Below are 26,968 nucleotides of genomic sequence, written 5' to 3' on the forward strand. Positions count from 1 at the left end.
ATCAATTTTTTAATCAAGGCAAACGATTGATAAATAAGTTGATGTTATTTGGATTTCAACATTAACATTAACATCAACATTCAAGTCAGCATCTTGCAAAGCTAAGGTCATTATAATGATTGTATCTATATATAAATACAACCTATCATTAGTTCGTATTTCATCTGGCATGTTTCATACCATTTGCTAGGTAATTACTTTTATATGCTTAATGTAACCCTTCTACCAGACCAATACATAGGGTTCATGGCGAGCGAGACCGATAGCATGCTTCCTCATCATAGGCATCTGATCTCACCTCTGGCTCTAGTGTTTCCATGTTTTGTCATGTTAATGATTTATTTGCCAAATCAATGTACTTTAGCTCCACCTTTTACACAAAATAACATGAGAACAACACAAAGTTTAAATTGTGTACTTTAATATAAGCTGATTTAAGCAAGTACCGCCTTAAAAGAAAACAACAATAAAACATTAACTAGCTGTTTGAAACATATATCTGTGCCCAACCATTTCTTAATCGACCGAATAGTATAAGGAATAATCATGGTTATTAAATTCAGAAATCGAAAAATTACAATTTTTCTTCCTTAAGTTATCACAATCATATCATTTTTGACTTTTAGTTTCTTAAAAAAAATATAAATTGTAAATATTTTTTCTACTTATCTTCAATGTCCATCATAATTGCATAGATTTCTTTGTTGAGGAATTCTTCCTTTAACTCTTTTACGGTCTCGGTCCAATTTGTTTTCGTTTCACTTTAGTTATTGCATGAATCATGGAAATTAACATTCTCAGATTCATAGTGTTCAACAAATGATTGAATTCATAAAATACACGCAATGTGATACACTATCTTGATTTTGCTTTGATTTAGATTGATTTTTCGTAAAGTATATTGTTATAATATATACTCAAGACATAAAATTTGTTGCAGTAACAATGAAGGAATAATGAATGTATGTAACGGAATAAGGAAATTAATTGATATTGTATTGAATGGTTGATAGCCCATGGAAACAAAATCACAATCAATATCTTATATGCATATCTTGAAAAAAATTAAATCAAGTAATTTACATACGATTTAATAAGATGGTAAGACTTTTTGTCATCCATTCTAATTTTAACAAATCTTGGCAAAGAAGTATGTAATGCAAACATACTCAGTTCGTAATTTTCTGAGTTCGTATTTTTTTGAATAAACAATATTGCCATAGTTATTAATTTTGACTATAAACCTTGTACATATTTTTGTTTTATCAAGGTTATCACTTTGTCTAATAATTCTAAGTATGACGATTGATTTATTGATTGTATATTATTAAATTATTATTATTATACGATAACATTTCAGCCATATTGCGGCGGAAGGTTGATGATAATTATTTAATTATTTAACTGTATGACAAAAATGTCGTAGACAACTTTTTTGTATACTTCTCTTATTTATGCAGACAATAATTTACATCCATTCATTTTGTTTTTATATATTCTTAACTGATTCAAATAGATAGAGAATGCTGTGAATACAATCAATTTTTTAATCAAGGCAAACGATTGATAAATAAGTTGATGTTATTTGGATTTCAACATTAACATTAACATCAACATTCAAGTCAGCATCTTGCAAAGCTAAGGTCATTATAATGATTGTATCTATATATAAATACAACCTATCATTAGCTCGTATTTCATCTGGCATGTTTCATACCATTTGCTAGGTAATTACTTTTATATGCTTAATGTAACCCTTCTACCAGACCAATACATAGGGTTCATGGCGAGCGAGACCGATAGCATGCTTCCTCATCATCGGCATCTGATCTCACCTCTGGTTCTAGTGTCTCCATGTTTTGTCATGTTAATGATTTATTTGCCAAATCAATGTACTTTAGCTCCACCTTTTACACAAAAGAACATGAGAACAACACAAAGTTTAAAGTGTGTACTTTAATATAAGCTGATTTAAGCAAGTACCACCTTAAAAGAAAACAACAATAAAACATTAACTAGCTGTTTGAAACATATATCTGTACACAACAATTTCTTAATCGACCTTTCTAACAAACATGAACTGTCTGATCAAATGTCTACATCAGTGCTTTTTAAATTTCCTGACCAAAAAATAAAAATAAAAATGGTGGACGAATTGACTTAAAGTACACATATCCCTCCCTGCAATTTTACATAAAAATATCAATCATGGACAACTGACATCTTTTTCTTGTTATGCAGTATACAAGGACATATAAATTTAACAAACTTAACGACATACACCAGATCCCCGCTGATAATGGCGATTATTACACCAAAAATGACAATTATACCCAGAGTACCCATGGCTAACGAGGACTGTCTGTCGTCTGCTGCAGATGTTTTCTTCCTAACAGTTGAGGACAGAAAAGTTTTGTTCAGAGTAAGGATTCTTTTGATGTCCAGCACCTTCTGGTTCAGAACTGGTGTTGTGATGTTGACGTGTTCATTATTGGAGCAGATATGAAAACATTCGGAATAATTCTCCGTAGATGAAACGGAGACTGATGTGTCCTCTGAATACTGTGCTGTTGTTGATGAGCCTCCAGAAGTTTGTGTAGTTGATGTTGATGCCTCGGTTGATTCTATGGTTGGTTCGGTAATACAAGGATATTTGCTCGAACTGGACACGAATGTTGACTTTGTGTGATTAATGAAAACTACAAATTGAAATAAAAATTTGTTACAATTATGTATCTGGTACAATTTTCAGACTCTAAAATATCAATTTTGATGAATGCTTTAAAGCTGTGATCGATGAAAAGATATATACATTTTGATATTTTAAATGTATGTTAGTTTTATTTTTGTTAAAATAAGGTGTATATTGAATGGATAATTCAGAAGAAGGAGTATTCCATAAGGAAAATTTTATACTTTATGCAAGGTGGGAAAAATGAATGGAATTTATAAAATACTCTTTTTAACAAATACGTGTAGAGAATGAGCACCAAGCATTCGCTTTCAAGCTCTCTTACATAATGAGTTGTTTTTTCGGAGAATTTTGTGTTTTGAGGTACCACTACCTGTCATTATATGATAATTAGAAATGTTGATGATCAAAACTCCATCAGAAAATTCCTCTATTCATGCAAATAATAAGCCTGATAAAACATTTTTAAAAAATAAATTCAAGTCAACTACCTTTGCTATGGGTACGAAGGAGAACAGTGGAATTTTTTGAAGAGTTAACAAGGGAGACGGTATCTTTAATATGGTTTAATTCTGTGCATTCAGCCACGCAATATTTATCGTCTGGAAAATAAGTGGCGGCGTAGCACAAAAATCTGGTAAACGAGTTTCTAGCACACTCTGACTCTGAAGAGACATTCCATTGAAAACTTATGTATCTTTCCTCTGCTATTTCTGTGTTGGGATATGACTCCACATCTGAAAAGACCATGTTGCAAATTATAATTGACAATTTCTATATTCTATTTCTTATTATTTGTTTAACATCTCTTAGAAAATATTTTACTCAAATTATGTATTCTACCACAAATCGTTACCAATTGCGATATTTTAAGTTTTCTATCTGCTAGAGAGTGATTTAAAAGGCTAAAATACCTTGTGGTATAGGTCCCAATGATTGAAGACAAACAAATCCAAAGTTACGCTCATCACAAGGAGAAGCATAGATTAATGATTTATCAGAGCTGGAAACTGCCGACATGTTTAAAACTGCGCACTGTCTCTCTTCAAACTTTTCTCCGGCAATTCCTTTACGTTCTGGACAATTCGATCTGACTTCATACCACAAATCGCTGTATTGTTCCTTTATCAGTCCTATCCATACGTCATCAGATACAAACCTATTATGAAAAAGGAATATAAGTGAAGTAAAGTGAAAATTTTCAAATATCAGAAAACGTTGAGGCGAATTTTGACAAATATTTGCAGCTCATTCAGTATTAAAAGTAAAAATTATGAGTATTTTTAGATGGACTTAACCAAGCTGCTTTTCAAATGTGGCGGGAAGAACAATTCACAATTCAAAAAAATACCATCCTTTCTTCTCTGCTTTTGTCCTTATATACCAGTTGGCATTTGCATATTTCTTAAATTGTATGTAGCCTTTTATTGATCCACAAACATCTACTGCTTCCAACCACGTCTTATGCTCAGAAAACACGATATAATCAAAAGACCACGCTGTACCATGATACGCTTAAAAAAGAAAATAAACATTTTCTTCACTGAAATGAGAGAGAGAGAGAGAGAGAATCTACAATACAAACCCTTGCCTTCAAAATTCCTTTGTTTGCTATATTTCGTGAATAATTCTTATATACATCAAATACGGAATATTTTCTTTTAAAAAAGAGAGTTCATTTATCAGAGGAACCTACATGTACATGTATGACTCCGATGTTTCCAATAAAAGCAATTTAAATTTCAGTTTATATATTATAATATAGATTAATTACAATAATAGACCAATAATTTTAACCTTACCAGGTCTTGTTATTTCTACGCTCCAAACAAGATAAAATCCTGAAGAAAAAACTTCAAAATGTATTTCTGTCATCAAATACATTAACATTTTGATATACGTATCTGTAGCGTATTATTCAGAAATAAATCCAATAAATAAAAATATTTGATATTACATTTCATATTTTGGATTAAGCAAATACAATTCACAGACACCATTCATCCACAAAATACCGGTATACATACCACTTTGCAGATTAGGTATAACATAGACCATGCCTAAAACAATTCTCGAAAACATGGCGTAATTATTCATCGCACAGAGAGGGAATCTGCAAAATAAAATCATATTAAGTATTTTGAAATTTGTTTCAAAGTGTGATATTAAAATAGTCCACAGCTACCCAAATATTTTTATAATTTTAAATAATATTTTAATACAGTAAAAAATGTATATAAAAGATATTTAACATGTTCGGTTCATAATTTTATTTTGAAATTTTACACTTACCTTTTTCAAAACGTAGAATAATCTTTTTACTAAATGAAAAAAAAAATGTGATGACAATATGAAACTGTAAGAAGCAATCGATTCAATTGAATTTTATCAATAAATTATGTTTAATGTTGTTAATATCCGGTGTACATAGAATTATCTCAACTTTTCTACGACGAGTCTTTTTTCTTTTTTGATTGGAACCGAAAATAAAAGAAAATCGTGACTGGTAAGCTGATCGATAATTCTGCAGAACATCCCTCAAGAAATACTTAATTCTTACTTTTCTAAAATCGATTTTATTTAATTAGGAAAATGTAAAAAAAAAATTAAATAAATAAATAAATAAATAAATAAATATCTGTTTGATAAAAATAATAAATTTTAAAATAATTTTAAAAATAAAATTGATTTTTTTATTATTTAGAATAGAAGTATTCTATGTTCTATTTGATTACTTCTCTGAAATTTATTAAACTTACATTAATTAATTAAAGAATTTACACAGTCAAGGCTTCACTTGAAGATCTTCATTCTGGAAAACGAAACAAATGAAATGATAAACAATACAGTGGTGTTTGAAACTAAGAAAAGAACAAAATGACTCTTAGACGAAAGCTCTCTAAAACAAACAAACAAGCAAACATATATTTGCGATACCATAGGACTTTTCGATACTACTTTTCATTGACAGAGATAAGGAAGAAAAGATACTTATACAATGATATCTATAACAAACAAAAGAAAGTATCAAAATACATGTACATGTATATCCCTTATTTGTTTGGGAAAAAATCACTATCAATAGGGAAAAATTACCTGTGACATAGGATCCTATTCAAAATAAGCCTTCTTGAAGGTGTTGATTTTTTTTGCGTTTTTCCCCAACTGAATATCTGCGTTGTTAATTTGAATGGCGAAAATTTCATCGACATTTATTACATGATGGTTATTTCCTTTGCATAGTTCATTTATGATTTAACATGCAAGATTTTAATATTAAAATCTTTTCCCTTTCTTATAGGATTAATATATACTATATATCTTTTACTGTGATCACATCGATTCAGACATTGTTTCCGTTGATATACCATGTATACATTGTCATTGCATTCACTCTGAGTAGAAATTTGCATGTATTTTGTTTATTCCCCCATGCTCCGGAGAAAGAGAGATCTATATTTTTGTATCCAACTGTTTTAAAAATAATGAAAGCAATTATTTTTGCTTAACCAAGCAATGGGACACAAGATCCATCATCAATTCATTTTTGATTTAATGAGTATAATACACAAAACCGATATCCAATAATAATATAATCTTAAAGATAATCTCCATTTTGATTGTCTTCAGTCTTACAGTGTGATGACTACTCCTTCAAACTGTCATGCTCAAATTTCATTCGAGTCTTATCTTTCGATCAGAAAAAAAACTGATCGATAGAATTTGGTATATAAGCTGACTTGATACATTTTTGTTATCATTGAAGGAAGTTTTTGAAGTTTCGTGGGAATTATTGGTGTGTAAATCACACAGACTTGTCACGTAAGCATATTTCATGAAGAACTCTCGCGATCAAGCGCTTCGTTAAAAATATGCCTACTTGCAAGTCAGTGCGATTCATGCATCAATAATTCATACTAAACATAAAAACATTTCTTATATTTAACTTTTACATGTTCTAAAGCACCAAAATATGCTCAAAGTTTGAATTTTTGGCTTTCCAATATCGTTTCATTTTTAATAATGTCTCTGTAGCATCATTCTGACGTAATTTTAGACGTAGAGTTTCTCCGTGTATATTTTAATGCATTTATAAACACGAAGATGATATTCAAATCAGTTTCATAGTTGGTTTTTTAGAAAAACACAGCAAGTATTAATATTGCACTTTGTTATCAATCTGTGACATAAAAGTTACTCTTTCAATTATTTCCCTAAATATCCTTGTTTCATAAACTTGTTTGTCCAGTAAATATTTTCATTAAATTGTCTTTAAGTTAAGTCAAATATTTTCATTAAATTGTCTTTAAGTTCAGTCATATTTGACATAAATATCTGACCATCCTTAACAAAAAAAAGTACCATATTTAACTATATTAGATCAAGTAAATAAAAGATTTTACTATACATGTAGTAAATCAAAGTAATTAATTTTGAATTTCAGATAGATATATTTATTTTGTTTAATTCCTACAAGTAAAATTGTAATGCTAGTATTAAAAAGAGTTTTTCCTTGTATAATCACATTTTTTTTTTTTCAAATGAAAAAAAAACTAGCAATTTGTATGCAATTAAAGAAAAATTCAGCTTCTAAATCATTTTTTTTAAAAAAAGTTCTAGAGTAAAGCTTCACTGTATAGTATCAAAGTATTTACTATAGGTAAATTATAGTTAACTATATTGAATTTTTGTTATGGTAAAAGTAGACCTCTATGGGATAGCGTAAATAGTAGTCTGGCTTTAGTCAGATTGATTTGCCATGATCCAAATTTTAGGTTTTTGGATGTTTAAAGTTGTCTTTCTTACATTAGAGTTGAAATGCAAAGATTCCATATTGGATGAGCTTTTTTTTCCAAAATTATTATTTTATTAAAATACAAACTAAAATTCATTTGAAAATGATTATAATTTTTTATAATGTTTATTTCAAAATGCATCAGCCACAAATAAACCATGCCTTGGGAATAGCCCATTGAATGGTTACTTACGTTCTTTTTCGTGTACAGATAAATGCAATACGCAACCAGGGACCTGACACAACTTATAACTGTTTCTGTTTGACAAATTTAACTAAAAGACAGAAAAAGATGATACATGTAACCCCCGAAACCAAGTTGCGATTTGATGATGCATGGCTAAGCCTATATCAAGCGAGGTGATGCATTTAAAATCGAGTTGTAATCGGGATCTGAAATATCTAGACGTTTTTGAGGACCAATATAATCAACTGAATTTAAATACTAGTAAGAGTAAATCTTTAAATGAGGCATAAGAATATTTCAAAGTCAATAATTGATACACAATTCGAGTGTTTTAAGGACCTCCAATATGAAGTTTATTATTTTTTGTTTGACATACCGTTCGTCTGATGCATGGCAAATATTGTCCGATATACAATGAATTTTAAAATATGTTATGCTAAAGTTTTCTCAACAACAAGCACATGTTGTCGGAAAAATTATGTTCAAATATAAACATTAGTGAAATTCTACTTAAATTATATTTGATAAACAGCGATGTCGCTTGACATTGTTTAAGTACAAGGGTGTACCTTTATGGTGATCAATATCACACTTTACCCCGTGAGGATCCGGGTTAGAATAGGTCCTCAGTACCCCCTTGCTTGTCGGAAAAGGCGACTAAATGGGGCGGTCCTTCGGATGAGACCGTATAAACCGAGGCCCCGTGTCACAGCAGGTGTGGCACGATAAAGATCCCTCCCTGCTCAATGGCCCTGAGTGCCGAGCATAGGCCTAAATTTGCAGCCCTTCACCGGCAATGGTGACGTCTCCATATCAGTGAAATATTCTGGAGAGGGACGTTAAACAGTATACAATTCATTAATCAATCAATCACTATCACACTTTAGTAATTTCCACCAATTGCACTAAAAGTATTAATCATTAGTGCAAAAAAATCACTCGTATAGATTTTACAAACGACACAACGTGTACCAAATCACAGACGACAAAAGTCAAAATTACACCAATAATAACGCAGCCACCAAGAGTTCCCATGGCGACAGAGGACTGCCTATCATCAGACGCTGAAGTTTTCTTTCGCTTCGTTGAAGACAAGAGCGTTCTGTTAACAGTCAGATTTTTCTTGATGTAAGTAACCTTCTGCTTCAACATCTCTTGTGTGATATCAACTTGATTTGTAGAACAGATGCAAACACATCCTGACTGAGCCTGTATTGTTGAAAGATTTGTTGTTTGAGTTATTGTGTCAACTTGCATTGTTGTCACCTCTGCTTCTATTTCTGTATCAACTCCTATTCCTTCATTTGGGTTTTCAGTGGTTATTGTATCCTCTGAAGTTTGATGTATAGTTGTCATATTGACAAATGTTGTTGTTTCATCAAGAGCTTGTGATAAGGTTGATTCGCCGCTATTCATTTGAGAAGATGTAATAGAACTTTGTTGCAGTGTGAAGGCCCCGACAATACAGGGTATGGGTTGTTGCTAGGTGGTACTTTTAACACGGTGTGGTTAATTAGAACTGAAAAAAATACATATGTAAATTAACTGCAAAGACAAGATGCTAATTTTAAAAAAAGATAACTACTGTTCAATAATTGATATTTGTAAAAATTTGAACGAGCTCTTTAATACTACCATAATAAAGATAAAACAACTGTTAATTTTTATGATAAAATTAACGTTGACACATCAGCAATTATACCATTTACCAAAGAAAGATTCCAAGTGTTTTGCATAAAAAATTGTAATTTGTTTTCCAGGCATATTTGTGGGTTAGCAAATTGTGAAATATCTTGTACGGGTAATGCAAATCTTCGGTTTAGCAATTTAATTTTTGTTTTTAATTTTGATTGTTTGTTATAACATGATACACAAATCTCTTGTTTCAAAATCATGAGTTATCATTTTTCAACATTTAACTTTCTTTTTAACATAAAACAGCAATGCAATTTTATATCTCAGATTTCTTACGTCAATCATGAGACCGAACATATGTATTCAGAACAGACTAAAGTCAGAATATCTTGATTTGTGTATCACAAATATATTTCAAAACTCAAAAACTTGCAAATTATTCAATGAACGAACGTGTAATTTTGTAATTGTCCTTCTAAGTCATATTTAAGATTTGATTAGAGTGTGCCTTCCTTTCAGGCTTTTACACCAATCTAGACCACTTAAAAAACAAGTCCTATTTCAATTACCTTTATTGTGAGAACAGTTGAGTTGGTGGTAGAACTAACAAGAGAAACTGTGTCCGGTATGGCAGGTATTTCTTGATCTGTGCATTTAGCCACACATATTTTTTCCTCATGGAAATAAGTGGCCGCATAACACTCAAACTTTGTAAAAGAAGAAGTGGCACAATCTATTTCTGTTAAAACATTAAAAAATTTCCTTTCCGAGCCTTTTTCAACCACATTTGACATGGGATAGAACTGGAAACCTGGAAATGAAATATTGACAAGCATTTTAATTTTCAGTAAGATCTACTTTATTTTTTGTAGTTTAACTTGCATACTATGTTTAACATAGACATACTCAGTTAATGTAACTTAAGATATGCTAAAGTTTTCTCACGGTGTTTCACGAAAAAATCAGTTATAATACTTCTTCAGTGTATTTCTTTGTGATAGGACATTTTATTTGTGACAAATATTTTTTTTACCATTTGACATTATTCATGGTTAAAAAGAAATGTATGCTTTGATTCAATATCATAAATACATGTATGTTCTACCGTTCGGTTGCTTTCCTTGGTGTTTTTGGCACAAAAAACCCAAGGTCTGACCATCACAAGAAGTGAAATAAATCATTGGCTCATCGACGTCAAACACTGCTGACATGTTTAGAACTCCGCACTGTCTTTCATATTGATTCAGTCCTGGAATTTCGTTTGTTTTTTCATCACAATTACCGTTTCTTCTGATTTCATACCACTTGTTGTTGTTTTCCCCCTTTATAACCCCCACCCAGACGTCATCGGTTATTGGCCTATGAGCAAAGTAAATAAAGATTCTCTTTAATTGAATTAATTCTTAAATTCCATAGATAGATAATAAAACTGTTCTTAATAAACGTTAAACTAATAGATTTGATAATATTGAAGTTTTATTTGTTTCCTTTACCAGCCTTTCTTTAAAGCCTTGGTCTTTATATACCAACGCATTGAGTTCCCGGTGTTAGACTGTAGAGTGTTTCCCACTGACATACAAACGTCGTTTGCCTCCAACCATGTTTTACGCTCCGAAAACAGGAAAAAATCATTTAAGTGTTGGTTACCCAAGTAAACTAAAAATAAGATGTACCATATTATATGTGGGTACCATTGAGGGTGTAGAGATGAATCATTCATCATTCATTATTACGAATGTGGAAAAGATTTCTTCATTAAGAACTATCATATTCCTGCCCCAGAAATGTCAAGTTTTGAAAATCTCATGGAAATTATGCATTTTTATTTACTGTATTTAACAATTATAAAATATCTAAAAACATTTATTGTAGAACAAAAAGCATCTCTGTCTCAGTTTAATCACTTACTTTTGATTTTCCCTGTTATTTGTTCAAAAGAGTGAAAGAGCAAATTTTTTGTTCCATTTTTTCAATAGTTTTTAGGATCTATAATACAATCATGTCCAGGAAATACTTTAAATTATGATCATTCTACACAGTATATTAAAAGACAAAGCCTGTGCAAATCTAGATCTGACCTTGATATTTTCTAATCAAATTATTGGGGGTAATCTACACTATTTTCTTTTAAATATAGTGAAATGTTACAGTCTGATTAAAACCAACCCCTTCTTCTTTCACTCCTGAGTGAAGGGAAAAGGAGTTGGTTTTATTCAGACTGTGAAATAAGTTTAACCGCCATTTTTGACATCACATATTACTCATGACATCACATTAACAATTGTAATATTTAAGTTTTGCCATGAAGTCTGCACATAAAATTCTTAGACCATCATTAAATTTTTGTTTCCCTCTCCTGACCGAATGACTAAAATGTCTTGACTCAAACGTTAATTTCTTCTATTTAAGAATACTCTACGCCAAGCTTGGTTAATTTGATAAGTGTTCCTGGTGAAAACATGAAAGTGTAATAAGTCTTCGATGACGAAATTGACAACAAAATGGACAAAAAGGACAATGCACAAATTTTAATCGGAAAAAAGCTTGAGACGTTGATTTATGTGAGCTAAAAACTAAACAAACGAAATCATAAAACGACAATATCTTGACGTATTTATGTTAATGCTTAATGAAAAAAATATGAATACTTTAAAAACAATCTGTTACAGTAGCTTTAATAAAAAAAAAATTTTTTTCAAAAAGTTATTTTCTCATACAATATGGAAAAGAATTTTAAGAAACCCAGAAGAGCTAAGGACATGTGAAAATTTAAATCTTACCGGGGTGCGTAATCTCTATGCCCCAGACAAGATTTAATCCCAAAATTGACAGTACAAACATGATAAGACTGTACAGTGTAATAATAAAAGTTGATGTTGAATTAAAGATGGAGTAATTTTCATAATCATTAAATAAAAGGAATTTCAAAAAAGTTTTTAGTACGACTGTGGTTAATTGGTTTGCATATTAGTACATTTTTCTCTTTATGAACATAATTCTCACGAAGCATAATAAAACAAATGTACAAACCTTTATGAAAAATAGATAAAATCTCAATAACTCCAAAGAAAACCCCATGGCATATTGTTTTTGAAACCATGTTGTATGAGTCAAAAATGTAGAAATCTGAAATTTGTCATTAAAAAGTTACATTAAAATGGTATAAATTATGTAGAAAATGAAGCATATTTTAAAAAGGGAAGCGGACCTAAATTTAAAAGTGTGCTTCGAAAAAGGAGAATTGTATGTTTTATATAAAGGAGCATCATTAATATCCATTAGTATTCCAATGGATAGTGGGAAGACTACATAGATATTGTCAATGAGAAACTCAACAAAATTCTATCACATTTAAACATTTTGAGTTATTCAGTTTAAGATACCTCTAGAGGAAGAAATCAACTTTGAACAATGGGCCAATATAGCTCAGCAATATTTGGATTAACTTTATTTTCATTGAAATTTTAGTCAATGCATGTGTTGTCCAAAACATGTGATTTGGGATTATTACAACATAAATAAGGAAAGAGCTGAAGTCCTCTCATTTACCGCCGATCATTATTGTCAACATTTCACAATAAATTGGGTGAAATTAAAATTCACAAAATTGTTGCAACTTTAAATTCTAAGTACTTTGTTTTCATAATAGTAGAAGATATATTATTTTTTAAATAATCAGTTGGGCTAGGATTTTCTGAAGGTTTAAAAGAAAACAACACATCTTATGAATGACATTAGGAACCAGATTTGAATTTATCTAGAATAAAATGTGTCCTTAGCCTTCTGATATCTTCATGTTATCAGTTTTGCTTCGATATCACATAAAATTGATTGATGACATTTTATGAAATCTTTATATACTACTGCTAATAATTTTGGCGTTATTCATTTTAGCGTACACAGGGTCTCAACTCTTTGCAGATGAATACTAAGAAGAGTACTGAATTTCTTAGTGATTAAAATTTTCGCGGGCTACCATCAAAGCGCCAAAATAGGCCAACATTAGCACTCCGCTAAAATAACCCGCTATACGGTATATTAAAACATACGCGCAAAAATATACGAGTATATTCTTAGAATTTTTATTTTAAAAATTAAGCTCATTGTATAGATATTTCAATGGGCAAAAGCAAAATTTATAAAGGGAAAATATTTCCAAATTTCCATAACTAAACAAAGTTCTCAATATTGTACTCACCTCTTGAGATTATCTTAAAACGTTGAAGTTATAAGCAGGTGCAGCTTCATGTAAAGCCCTTTATGTAATAAAATCCCACATCGGAGTTAGTCTGCTAAAGTTATGTGGAATGAAAATGACATTGGAGATTTTTTAACCAATAAAAAACTTATTGATATAAAGACAGAGATTGATATGTAGAAAATATTTTAGTTCATGTATTAGCCAAAAGAATATAATATCTCCTTGATCTCTCGCACAAAGAACCTTGGAAGTTTTAATTTGGATAGCTAATTAGAAGGTTTTCAGATGTTTTTTCTTAAGCTCGTTGCATCAAATCCATCCTGGTCGAAAACTTAACAATGAAGGTTTGAGCTTCCTTTGATGAATTATCAAAACAGAATACATATTGATAAACGAATATGATCATGATTAGAAACATAATGAAGCCTGTAATTAATATATATTAGACGCTACGAAAAAGTATTGATACTGTAAGGAATACCGGAATCTAGTCACAGAAAGTAGAGTAGAGCAACCATCATGAATGTTCTTCATCTTTACAATTATCTTTTTAATGTATCCACTAAATTAAATTGCAAATCATTATTTTTCTAAATTATTTTCAAAAGGAATTTCCTTTCGGCATTTCATGTGAAAATTTCAAAATCAAATCCAATTTACAATATCTGAAAATTTCATTTCAAACTCAGAAGCTCTATCAGTAGAATAAACCTTTCTTAACCAATTTCTTAAAGAATACATATAAAATCTAGAAGTAGAAAAATTCAACATTTTCATCATTATTTTTTTTTTACCTAATTATAGTACCTACTTGAAAGAACAATTGTCAAAATAATACAATTTTGACTTTTTTCTTCAGAGTTGTTCTGCTTTAAATTGACAGAAAGTCTCAATTTTAATGAATGACAATATCTAAAATAAAATATTTTTTCTCCCTAATTATAAATTACAATTCTTCCATACATTAAAAGTATCTTATAAAAATATCCCTTTAAACGAATTTTCTCGCCACATATTTACAGCTACATGTAGCATAATTCAGTCTTAATTTACCATTCTTTCATGAACACCAATAAAACTGTGCAAAAATCTTATGATTGTCACTTGAAGAGATTTACGTTGATACACGATTGTCGAATGATTCCAGCTAGTCCAAGATTCTGTAATTGTGAGCCACTCTTATATTCATTTAGTGCACTAACATTTTTCAAAGTATGCATATAAATATGCATTAAAATTGAGAGACGGGGTGTAAACACTCATTTTGAGCACATTAAAAATTGTTCTTAATTAATTTCTAAAATTTCTTAAAAGTTGCTACATTATAACAGCCACACATTCACAATCACTAGAAAATCAATTATAACGATGCATGCATTTCAGCGCATAAAAATTAAGATGTACATTTAATCCATGCCAAAATATATCCGAAGTCAGAGACGACAAGTGAAGTAATCACCATAGTAATGACGCAGATACCAACCGTACCCATGGCTACAGAGGTCTGTCTATTATCCGGTGCAGATGTTTTCTTTCGTGTTGTCGATGATAGAGACGTCTTATTAACGGTCAGTTTTTTCCTGATATCTGCCACCTTTTGATTTAACATTTCATCGGAAATATTCATTGAATTTGTTGGACAGATGCAGGAACAATTGTACCGAGCCTTTGTGGTTGCATCGGTAAGCATGTAATCTGTTGTAGTACTGTTTGAAACTTGGTAAAAATAAGTCGTGGTGTCCGTGGAGGTCTCTAAAGCGCATGGATACTGTTGCGTACTTGGAGGTAATTGTGACTCTGTGTGGTTGATAAAAACTACAACGTATACAAATTGTTACAAAGTTAAATCTTTAAAAAAGAAATGCAGATTTAAATTCAATACTTGTGTATCTTTCGAGTCGAATCACTAGGACAGCCAGCATTTTGTATATTTTGTTGTCGTGACAGTGATCTTGCTTTCCAACATAAGGTCGTATTTTACGACGTGCTACACACCAATCGTTAGGTCTCGCTTTTATCCTAGATTTTGACTACAGAATTCTTCGTCCTCTGATAAATGTGTGGGTTAACACGAGGGGTTACCTATTCACAGCGGATGCTGACTCCTTCTGGGCAGCTGATCCTACCTCAAGAATGTTCAGTAATTTATGTTGTGTTCGTTTTATCTTTGCTTTTTTGAGATCTATGAATGCTCGTTATCTTCATTTTTTTATCGTAGAAAACTAGCATGGGACCTTCTGTTGGTCCCGAAGAGGGATTCGAACTTGTGATGTAAGATCAACTCCTTACTTTGCAACTTTAAAGCAAACCTGCTATTCATTGTGCCATGCGAGCGACAGTTCAAAATGTAAGTACTGTGAAATTACTAGTTTTCGTAGGGTTTAATTTTTGGCGTTTACAAGGTATGAAGAGACCCACGAATGAATATCCACCACGAAATGCATTTTTTCACATATATTACTGGTGATTAATTCTTCAACCACGAAATCAAATCTCAATGAAGCAAAATATTTTTCATCAAACCATGAAAATTTGACCCCTCAAAATATGTAATTTTAAGCATACTTTTATAATTTAAAAATATTGTATATACATCAAAAAATTAAATTATTACCCTTTGTGTGGGCACGCAGGAGCACCGTGGAGTTCTGCGAAGAATTGACAAGAGAGACAGTGATAGGAATAGTATGCAACTCTGAGCATTCAGCCAAACAATATCCTTCCTCCGGAAAGTAAGTGGCAGCATAACATTCGAATTTTGAAAAAGCTTTGATGGCGCAATCTATTTCTGATGAAAGATTCCAGTGCTCTCTAACGATGCCTTCGTCAAGAACCTTTGACATGGGGTAAAACTCGACATCTAAAACAAGAATAACTTAACCACTAATTTTGAAAAGTTTGATTTCTCAATTTTTATCATATATAATTTCTATTATTATATTTCTCATATTTAAGAATGGAATAATGACAAGTGTGAAAAAATAATCACTATACACAATCTTGAAACGGTGAAATACCCAGATGTCAAACTTACTGGTGTTGGAGATTTTGAGACAATTTCAAAATTAGTAATTAAAAGGTCTTTCAATTACATATTGATTTATTTTTGGCTGTTTGAAAATACCCCTACCCATTTAAAAAAATTGATATTATATTAATTCAAATTTTAAAACAAAGATTATTTTAGATGTTACTGTATGTGTTAATTTAAAAAAAAACCCAAATTAGACTTAATTCATTCATCCTTAGGACCCCATTTATTAAGTAAATGAAAAGAGAGGAAAATAAGTTTAAAAAGGCATGTATTATCTTAATATTTGTGTTGAATGGAAAACTTACGGGATAAAATTGTGATATGAAAAAAATGATGAACAGTTGTGAAATAACGCGCTTCATGATAAATATGCCGGCGTGAAGCGTCGTAGTTCATAACCTCATGAATCTTTAAAAATTGAATTCATTTCTTAATTATCCGAAGGACCGGTCTACGAGTCCCGCACTTGGATTAGAACTCTCGACATAAGGATCAACTCTTTAAAACGCGACTTTTTATCACAGTCCCACGCAGGCGACCAATAATTAAGTATTTACCTTTAGGTAGACTTCCATATTTTACTTCGCATACGAATCCAAAGTTTTGACCATCACAAGGTGAGGCATATATTAGAAGATTATCAGAGTGTGAGTCCGCGGACATATTTAAAACAGCACACTGTCTATCAAGGTGATTCTGTTTTGAGAATGCTCCATTTTTTTCCAAACACCTGTTTCCTTCTCTAACTTCAAGCCATTTGTCACTGTTCTGATTTTTTATGATTCCGAGCCATATATCCTCAGTTATTGACCTGTGAAATAGATTTTTCTGACTTCATCTCAATACACAACACTCATAGATATGTAACGATATATTATTGTCTTATACTTAACAGTCTAGTAAGGTCCATGTCAATTAGATTTTGGATGAGTCTCTAGAATGAAAAACGGTATGTGGTAATAACGAAGAGTATTCAAGCTCAAAAGTCCATAAAACATGACAAAATAGAGGCTAAACAGGGACCTCCAAAAAATCAGAGGTGGGATCAGGTTCCATTGAGAGGTGAGCATCCACTGCCAATCGGTCACTCCAGTTGTGTACTCCTTGTCATGTTCGGGAAAAAACGGAAAGATCCGTGGACAACTTGGTGTGTAAATAATGGCATAATTGATTTAAGGGGGTAGTGTTTAAAAAAGTAATGACGACTTTGTTAACAAACAAAGAATGCCACATGGAAAACAGTTTCTATTATTAAAAGTCAACACTTTGCAAAATTTATACATCCATATGAAGATCATTTTGAAAGCACAATTAGTTTTAGATGGATTTTTCTCAAAGTGTGACGATCGGCAGGGAATTCTCAGCCCTAAATGACACCTGGTCCCACCTTTGTTTTAAGATGTCCATATTTGCTCTGCTTACAATCTTTATTATTAAACTTGATTTCTATTGAACTTGATTTCTATTTGTTATCTTCTCATCTCCACAAAATATAAACTAGTACGCTTGTAATATTCTCCTAAAATAATATACAATTTGATGAAGCAATTTATGGAAAGCAAAAACAGTAGCTGTCCATGTGGGTTTTTTCAAAAGCTGTAAACAGCAATTAAGTGGTAATCGTACCAAACGTGTACTGAAAATGTTTATTTAGTAAAGGTGCTTTTCTCGTTATATTCTAAAGAGAAGAGGATATTTTATCAATTGAAACACTACGTTGCATGCAGTCTATGCCAATTTGTATTTATTAAATGTCCTATCGATTATAATTACAAATGATACTTAAATAAATATGAAAAATATTTATGCATTTTGTTTCAATTGAATTTAAACCTGGGTGAATAAAAGTTAGCCTTGTTTGTTTAAACGTCATATTGATAATCGACTTTACTATACAGATATTCTTCAAGGTTTCTTTTCGAATCACAATTATAAAGTAATATTTTAAATTGAAAGACGAATTCTTTTTTGTTGTTGATATATATCTTTGATTTAGTTGTTGTGTACTTGCTTACTTATATTTATGCCTATACTTGCTTATTAAGAATTAATTGAGAAATTGACGTAAATGGTATACTGTGGATATGAAAAATACGAATTAACATTGTATGCATCTTTCGAAGTCATTTTTCTAAATATTAATTTTTTCTAATCGAATTGATTAGTTTTGGTATTTTGAAATAAACCAAATGTACAGCTTACCAGCTTTGCCTGACAGCAAATGTCTTTATATACCAATTAATAGCGTTCCATTGATTATACTGCAGTGAGTACCCCATGGAATTGCAAACATGTTGAGCTTCCAACCATGTTTTACGCTCCGTAAACAAGACGTAATCTTTCATCCAATAGATACCCATGTAAGCTGAAAGACATTTTTAGTAAAAAAAAATATATTAAGATTTATCCAAAAGTGAATAACATTGTTCTACAAGCAAAAATATATTTGCCGATTTTAATACAACCTAACGTCAAGGTATATAGTCAAGAGAATATGCTTGAAGAAAAAAAAATTAATTGTGAAACTTATCCACCTGGTAGGTTTTTTTTCGCAAATTCTTTATCTTTTGAATGATTTGATTTATAATTTAAAAATTGGCTCTAATGTTAGCAGACAAAATCTTACCGGGTTTTATTATTTCGATGCTCCATCCAAAATAACGGGCTAAAATTTAGCAACAGTAATTCAGATAGGTATAAAATTATAGAGATAGACTTTATAAGTAAAAGGTACATATAATGATTTTAATTAAATATTTTAATTATAAAAAAAAAACTTTTTAATTATAAAAACTTTTTATAATCATATAACAATGCAAGTCACATATTTTTAAGCGATTGATAAGAATTAAAGGTGTGCAAGTAACAATCAGATGATTATAAATACTGATAAAACAAAATGTATGTTAATGGGAACAGAACAAAAGAAAGCTAAATTAGAAAACGTTAATTTTCATCTGCAACTTTCCGGCCAGCCCCTAGAAAACGTAGAGATGCAAAAATTATTAGGTGTTCACATTGATCATAATCTTCAATATACTTGTCATGTAGATGCAGTTTGCAAAACTCTTACATACAAATTATTTACTTTACGAAAAATTAAAAGGTTTCTTCCAATGCATACTAGAAAACTATTTTATAATGCTTTTATTCTACCATCAATTTTATATTGTCTATCCATTTGGGGCAATTGTCCTCAAACGCATATGGATAGAATCTACAGATTACAAAAACGAGCAGCTAGGATTATTTTAAATGAAAAATTTGATACACCTTCAATGCCTTTATTTAACACTTTAGGTTGGCTAACTGTTTATGAACTTTTATATTTACAGAAAAGCATTCTAATGTTCAAAATATTTAATAGTATGTTTCCCGATTATATGCATAATCTTTTTGAATTTCAAAGTTCTGGATCATACACGTTACGCTCAGAAACAAATTCAGAACTTAGATTACCAAAATTTAAAACTAACTTATTTAAAAATTCTTTATAATATTCAGGGGTTATTATCTGGAATGAGTTACCAATTAATATCAGGAAGTCCCAATCCCTGGCAATATTTAAAAGAAATGTTGAAAATTTTCTGCTGATGAAACGCAATGATTCTATATGATTTTTTGTTCTTCTCTCTATATATATTGAAATGTTGATGTTTTATTACTTTGTAACATACACTTGATTTTTATTGTCTCATAATTGTAATTCTATTTATTGTATATATGCATTGTATATGTGTTTTAAAGAAGGCCCCGAGGAAGACTAGTGCTCGCACTAATCGGGTTACCTTCTCTAAATAAAGTATTATTATTATTATTATTATTATTATTATTATTATTATACATATTTTTCTAAAAATACAAACCATTATGAAAATAAGGTAATAGAAATATAATCCTAAATAAATTTCCAAATATTATCTTTGACAACATTACTTTTCTTCATCAGGATTCGTACACATCTGTAAAAAAAAAATTAAGAAAAATATTAATACATTGAAAAAACCTTAAAAGAAAATCAAAGAATTTTACATTTATGAAAAAATTCTTTTAATACAGGATAGCATTGTTAATATTTTTACGAGACACAAATTTAGCATACTACAGATTTCTATAATTGCAAAAATGCAAAGACTACTCAAGAAAAAGAGACAAAAATCATATATTCATAAACTTTTGAATCTTATACAAAATCAACGCATGATAATAATAGTAAAGAGGTCTGTCACACAGTGGACATTGAAAAATAATTACAATTGCCAAATGCATCGAGCAAAAAAAATATGTTTGGCAAAAACCATTTTCCAAAAATATATCCTGAAGCATTCTTATAGTATATCTGAATTCTATCTTATATTTCTATTTTGTCACAACCATACACACAGTCGAACGCAAGTCAAATTATCTGGTTTGGATTAATAATTAGCTCGGAAACTGAAACGTTGCTTCATTAGTAGATCTAATGTAATATCAATAATGTATAAATTGAGAAATCATTTGCATGCACACAAAAAAAAATCAAGATGCGTTCGTGAAACACTAATGCCCCCGTATGGCAGCTTTTGGCGAAGGTTGAAGCTTTTCAAATGTGAGTCGAATTCCAAGGTCAAGGTCAAAAGTTCAAAATTGTTGGTATCAGGAGGCAGGTCTTATCATAAAGAATACACTTGTAAAATATGAAATCCCTTGTACTAACTGTTCAAAAGTTTAGACCCAGGTAAAATTTTTTTAAAAGTGAATTAAACTTTTAGACGAACGGGAAAGGCAAAATTATAAATCCTCGGATCTTCAATAACGGAAGCATAAAAATTAGAATCATGAAATGAATCATTTCGAAATGAATGAAAACGTATATATTCTTCAAAGAATTATTAACTTTTTAAACGTAATGTTTTTCAAAGCCCTCACTTAAACGTTAAAACAAAATTATTAAGATACTCAGAATTGTACTTACGGTTTAAGTTATAAAACGTTGCCTGGTTATGTTGTTCATAGTTCTATTGCATCTCTTTGGTCTGCAATGGATTTGCTTTATTGAATTTTATACTGTAGTACAAACTGCATTCCAGCATTTTACCGATCGAATTTTAATGAAGGATTTGGGCAGATACAATTTTTTATACATTTACAACATAGAAAAAATCTATTCCACTTAATTTTACGTTAGAAGTATTGGCTATAATTGATAAAACATTTTGATACAATTTTTTCAGTGTGTGCATATAATGTCTTTGTTTATTTGTAAATCAATAAAGGCAATAATACAAATCTAATTGATTCTGCAATTTTTATAAAGCTTGAATAAATTTGTGTATTCACTGTAGGCTGTTTTTATTCTATCAAATTTTGATAAATGACGACAAAAATCAACACAACGACAATTTTTCAAATAAATGTGGATTTTGATGATAAAGTTCCAAAATGAATACCTGGCTGATATTCATCCTGAATTGAGTGCTGTTTTTGTTTTCAAAAACTTCGTTTGGTATTAGAGTTAATTTTTTTAATTTGCATTTTTGCACAGGAAATTGCAGAAGAAAAAAAGATGAATTTGTAAAACACTGATGTCCCTATATCGTGCCAAGGGTTGAAGTTTCTCAAATGTAAGTCCAAGGTCAATAGATCAAAAATGTGGTTGCCCAAACAAAGGACCAGAGTCAGTGAATATATATCCGAAATAGTAAAGCCCAAGTACTAATCTTTTTTAACAGTTATGATGAAGATTCGAGTTTCTTAAAAGTGGGTCAAACTATAAAGTTAAAGGGTTAACATTAATGGTACCCAGGGGAAGACCTTGTAAAAAATATACAAGTGAAATAAACCGGTAAATATAAAATAAATAATGCTTAAGCACTATTAGCAAACCTATCTCATTTCCTTTCATATTGACCTCTTTTTGGTCATCAAAATTATTAATTTATATTTTTGCTTCATATATTTGTATGATTCTTTTATTCAATTACCTTACCTACAATGTTGTGAAAAGCAAATTGTAATACCTTTTCTAATTTAAAACCATACGCAGCACCGGAACACTTGATCAAGTGGTCCAGAATTCAAAAATCTTATACAGATATCTTTGTTTATTACAACTTGCCTTATAGATGTCCAGAAGCAGAGAAGATGCCAATTGAATCAAATATGGAGTATCCAAGCCGAGAAGTCCATTAAACAACAGAAATTACAGTCAAGCAATCACGGACCTCTAAAACATCAGATGTTCGATCAGGTGTCATTGGGGAGTGAGCATTCCCTGCTGATCAGTCACATCCGTTATGTGATCCTTGTCATGATTAGGAAATAACGGAAAATCTGTTGACAATTCAGCGTTTAAGTAATGGTCTAACAATAAATATGAAGCACTCAGTCGGCATTTGACTAAATGATAGATTGTATTTGCTGGCATGGTCGTTTAATCACAGAATATCCCTGGGTTTTCAATTATTTCTGTTGATGACATAACAATTGATTCACAACAAAGTATCATCAAATAGCACAACTGTGAAAGATTTACTTCAGCATCAGATTATAAATCAAACTCAAAGGAAGGTACTGGAAGATGGGAGCGAAATTGTGTAATTAATACGAATGTACAATGTTTAGCTCAAATTTCTAATCCTGAAGTTAAAAGAAACCATAAAATACATTTCTATAGCTTACAACCATAGCTTAAAAGGATCTCGGTAATGGTTTATAGATCGGTGTAAGTGTTTTAGCAATTGCATTTAGAGGGCTAGTAAATCAACCTATAATGCATTTAAGCGATAGAATTATTCATTATTTAAAAAGAGAAGCTTTTAGGCATCTCAAGATTTTTGTCAATATTTCTAATCTATCCCATGCAAAACTGAATTTTTGATTTTAAATACAGCTTCTAACATGAGCATCCTCATTAACATTTCAGTAAGTTAATTGACAGGCACAATACAAATACAAATTATATTCAAAACGATAAGCAAAGAAATGAACAATTGTAAAATGATATGCACCCATTAATGCATAAGTTCAACACATTTTGTGTCCAAATGAAGTTAATCTTCTATATTCAATGTATGTTAACTCTGGAAAAAAGTTTAAATAGGTTATACATTATATATACAAATAAAATCAAACTGACCTAGCTCTTTTTAAAAAGGGTACATAAACACATTGGAATATTATTTAGATTGCTACAACTAACATTGAAATGTTTACTAGCTAAAAATATATAATATATAATTTAGTAAAACTACACCTCTAGTTGAAAATATATGTCTTTTATAAGCTTACTATTCTGAAAAAAGTATATATAATTCACATTGAAATTTCTTTTAAGCTAATTAATTAATATTTCCTTTTTAAGAGAAAAAACATTCTGTTTGGAGTATTAACACATGATAAGCTTTATAGCCAGAACTAAGCTAAACATATTATTGTATCTGTGGTAAAAACAAATATATCAAATAGTCATCTTATGATTGTAAATATTATTTATAGGTCTGACCTGGTCATTAATTGTCTACTTTAGTCGATGATGCAAACTTTTCACTGAAGCATTCCACATTTAAAAACTTATTTAAAATGAGAATCACATTAACTTGAAGTCAGTTAAATAATCTTTTGTCGCTTCGATCAAATGATTATGGTCTGGTAGTCTCTGCATGTTCATGACCTTGTTGTCAATTCAGTAGGGGAGAACATTTATTGTTGATGATCTATTAAAGAGATATTTTCTTAATAATGGGGGGAATAAGAGATATTTCTATTTCAAAATCTTAAGAGATATCTATTAAGATTTACAAGGAAATATATCAAAACAGGAATATATCTCTCTAATTAAAAAATATCGACATAGGAATGGAAATTATCATTGTTAATTGACAATACGTCGTCGATGTACTAGTATCTAAATGTCGAGTTGAAGGCCACAGCAAGTGTTTTCTTTTTTTAAATTTCACGCATAAGATTTTGCACAAATTCTGCTTCATATAAATACAAAAATATGTCGGCTAATAACGGAGTGCAATTGGTACCCATGGGAATTCCAATAAATTGTTGGAAGACCAGGTCTCCGAAAACCACATAGATATTGTCAATCAGACACTCAAGCATCATTTTGATGTCAACTTCAGAGTACTTGTATGTGCAATCAGAATGTGTTTTAACAAAATGATTTTGCAAATGACCAAGGACCAGGTAAGTCAATTTACGAGTTACATTGTTTTCCGATTAAATAGCTAAAGGGTTTAACATTTTGTCAAATTTTCTTCCACAATACGTTAAAATCTTTTGAGACCCTATCCTAGGCTCTGATGATTTATGCTTTTGATAGCTTGTTTCTCAAATAAAGTTATTTCCAAACTAACTTTACCACATACAAATCGTTCTTTTTAACATAGTATTAAAAAACAATAACCTTATATAACTTACAGCTTTTTTTGTCTTCTTTCCCTGCATCATTAGATACGCAGGATGTTGTCTTCTTTTACTCATAACTCATGGGTAAACTAGCTAAAATATCGTCGTTAGATATGCGATTTCGTCGATTAACAACCAATCATAAAATTTGACTTCTTTCAAATTTGGACATACGATGATATCAAGGAGTTTACCTACGGCTGATATGTACAAAGAAAAACTTGGATCTCACGTGGGCATCCCACGATACCTTCCTGAACTATGATTATTAGAATCTAAACTCTATGCCGAAGCTTCCATTTAAATTTGGCTTATTGTCATCCTGCCAGCTCTTAATTTCGAAAAAGACGTTTTAAAAATATTTTGCGCCTTTTGTTTCTCAAATCATTTAATTTTTATAAAATACTTGATTCTGATTGGATAAAAAATTGTTTTGATAACTGCATCAATAAAATCTAGAGTTCGCTTGCACTAAGCAGCCGGAACTACTTTGGCAGTCTTTACGTGTATATTCCCCCTTCCAGATTACTTTTTGAAGGAATAATTAAATACCTTTAATTAAATAAATAAATATTTTCCTGAATTTCGAAACCTGTCCGTTACGTTCCTGACTTCTACTTTCGTTTCGTTTTGAATTATCCCCCTTTGCTAAACAAATCAAATCGTCTGCATAACAACAATACAGTTTTGGGAAAGAAGGAAAGAAATCGACATACTTTTGTTAAATGTTCGGCTTTGAGATATCTGGTATGAACAACAGAATTCTGAAGAAATGTTTTTTTTATGCTATTAAAAAGCGGGAAAACCGTTAGGCCAAACCTGTTTGAACAATCTTGGGAAACGAATGATCGAGAAAAACCACACTGCCTGAATGAGGACGGAATTCTTTTTTATCTTAAACAGTCGGAAGCAGACTCTTTCAAGCTTTACAGCATTGACAGGTTGTGATACTTATTTATATGTTCGGTTTGAAATTCAGTTGAAAAGATGTGCAAATGAAATCCAAAATTCCTGTGACCTAACGTTAGAATTGTTAGGATATTTGAGTAGCTTACCCTGACATTTACGAACTTAGATAACTTACCGTGGAAAATATACCCATTGGGATAACACAACAGGTAAGTTTTTTTGTGTTAAAGAACTATAAATTATTTCAGAGAATGTTGGTAATGACACGATAATATTTGAGAACGTTTCTTCGTTTGAGCCCTTTTGAATTTCAGCAACGTTAACGTTGTTGTGATGAATTCGTGCGCACTGTTTTTGATGCGTAAATTTAATAGAAAAGTGAAAGAAAGTTTCATTTTATTAATTTAAAATCAAAAATTAAATGATAAGAAATGATTGTAATATTTTTTTCCTTTGATCGATGTATCAAAGAAAAATTTGGACGGAAAACTTTTTAATCAATGCGCTACGCGCATTGATGCTTTATGTCAAATTTGGTTGAAATTGGTTCAGTGGTTGCAGAGGAAAAAAATACATTCAAATGTTAACGCACAACTATATTTGAAGTTACGAATTGATTTAGAGATCCAGTGTTTTTTTTTTAAACTTTTCAATGCAAAGAAATAATAACTATTTTTCCAAATTTTCCTTTTTAATAGGATTGATCTATAACTATAGAACTGATAAAAGGGTTGTGTCATATTTATGAAATAATTTTAAGAATTTGAAGAAAAAAATCTTATCATATATGTTTATTTAATAAGTATACAAAATTACAACTTTTTCATCTGTTATTAAGATATTAAAAATATAAATTTTGACTGGAGTTTGCTCTTCATTTATGGTCCGGATCAGACTTTAAACATTCAACCATAAAAAGTAAAGTAACGATGCGTTGTGGAAGGAATGGTTTACCGGAGAAGTAAAAAATTGAAATAAACGTTTTCGGATGAAATCAGACAGATGGACAATCAAGGATATAGATAGTCGGTGAACCAATTTCGTTTCAAATGAAGATGTCGATAAGTTGAGCCCAAATTATGATATGAATAATAGTCTAAATACGATAATGTATTTTA

The 26,968-nt window shown here is 30.6% G+C and overlaps 2 protein-coding genes across 2 annotated transcripts; both read right to left on the bottom strand.

The window, feature by feature from the left end:
• Positions 1-1,936: 1,936 nt before the first annotated feature.
• On the bottom strand, positions 1,937-10,913 carry LOC134247709 (uncharacterized). Its single transcript, XM_062730039.1, has 10 exons — positions 10,803-10,913; positions 10,503-10,668; positions 9,879-10,163; positions 8,633-9,156; positions 4,720-4,805; positions 4,495-4,533; positions 4,044-4,206; positions 3,607-3,851; positions 3,184-3,429; positions 1,937-2,699 (listed from the first exon to the last, which is right to left on the bottom strand). The coding sequence occupies exons 1-10, from the start codon at positions 10,883-10,885 to the stop codon at positions 2,203-2,205; spliced, it is 2,334 nt and encodes a 777-aa protein (XP_062586023.1). The 5' UTR covers positions 10,886-10,913; the 3' UTR covers positions 1,937-2,202.
• Positions 10,914-14,454: 3,541 nt separating this feature from the next.
• Positions 14,455-18,870, bottom strand: LOC134247700 (uncharacterized). Its single transcript, XM_062730032.1, has 4 exons — positions 18,747-18,870; positions 17,102-17,355; positions 16,125-16,370; positions 14,455-15,325 (listed from the first exon to the last, which is right to left on the bottom strand). The coding sequence occupies exons 1-4, from the start codon at positions 18,821-18,823 to the stop codon at positions 14,904-14,906; spliced, it is 999 nt and encodes a 332-aa protein (XP_062586016.1). The 5' UTR covers positions 18,824-18,870; the 3' UTR covers positions 14,455-14,903.
• Between the last annotated feature and the right edge of the window lie 8,098 nt (positions 18,871-26,968).

Source organism: Saccostrea cucullata, unplaced genomic scaffold, assembly GCF_032062105.1.
Source record: "Saccostrea cucullata isolate Sc308-1 unplaced genomic scaffold, CSIRO_AGI_Scuc_v1 ctg64, whole genome shotgun sequence".
Classification (NCBI taxonomy): Eukaryota; Metazoa; Mollusca; class Bivalvia; order Ostreida; family Ostreidae; genus Saccostrea; species Saccostrea cuccullata.

What these genes read in the sequence shown, in the direction of transcription:
- LOC134247700 (XM_062730032.1), bottom strand. Translation starts at nt 18,823, where the DNA reads ATGGGGTACTCACTGCAGTATAATCAATGGAACGCTATTAATTGGTAT. An exon ending in TTTGCTGTCAGGCAAAGCTG is followed by an intron (nt 17,356 to 18,746) that starts GTAAGCTGTACA and finishes TCTATTTCACAG; the next exon opens with GTCAATAACTGAGGATATAT. An exon ending in CCTGCGTGCCCACACAAAGG is followed by an intron (nt 15,326 to 16,124) that starts GTAATAATTTAA and finishes TATACGTTGTAG; the next exon opens with TTTTTATCAACCACACAGAG.
- LOC134247709 (XM_062730039.1), bottom strand. Translation starts at nt 10,885, where the DNA reads ATGTCAGTGGGAAACACTCTACAGTCTAACACCGGGAACTCAATGCGT. An exon ending in ACATGTCAGCAGTGTTTGAC is followed by an intron (nt 10,164 to 10,502) that starts GTCGATGAGCCA and finishes AAAATAAAGTAG; the next exon opens with ATCTTACTGAAAATTAAAAT. An exon ending in CAACTGTTCTCACAATAAAG is followed by an intron (nt 9,157 to 9,878) that starts GTAATTGAAATA and finishes AGTACCACCTAG; the next exon opens with CAACAACCCATACCCTGTAT.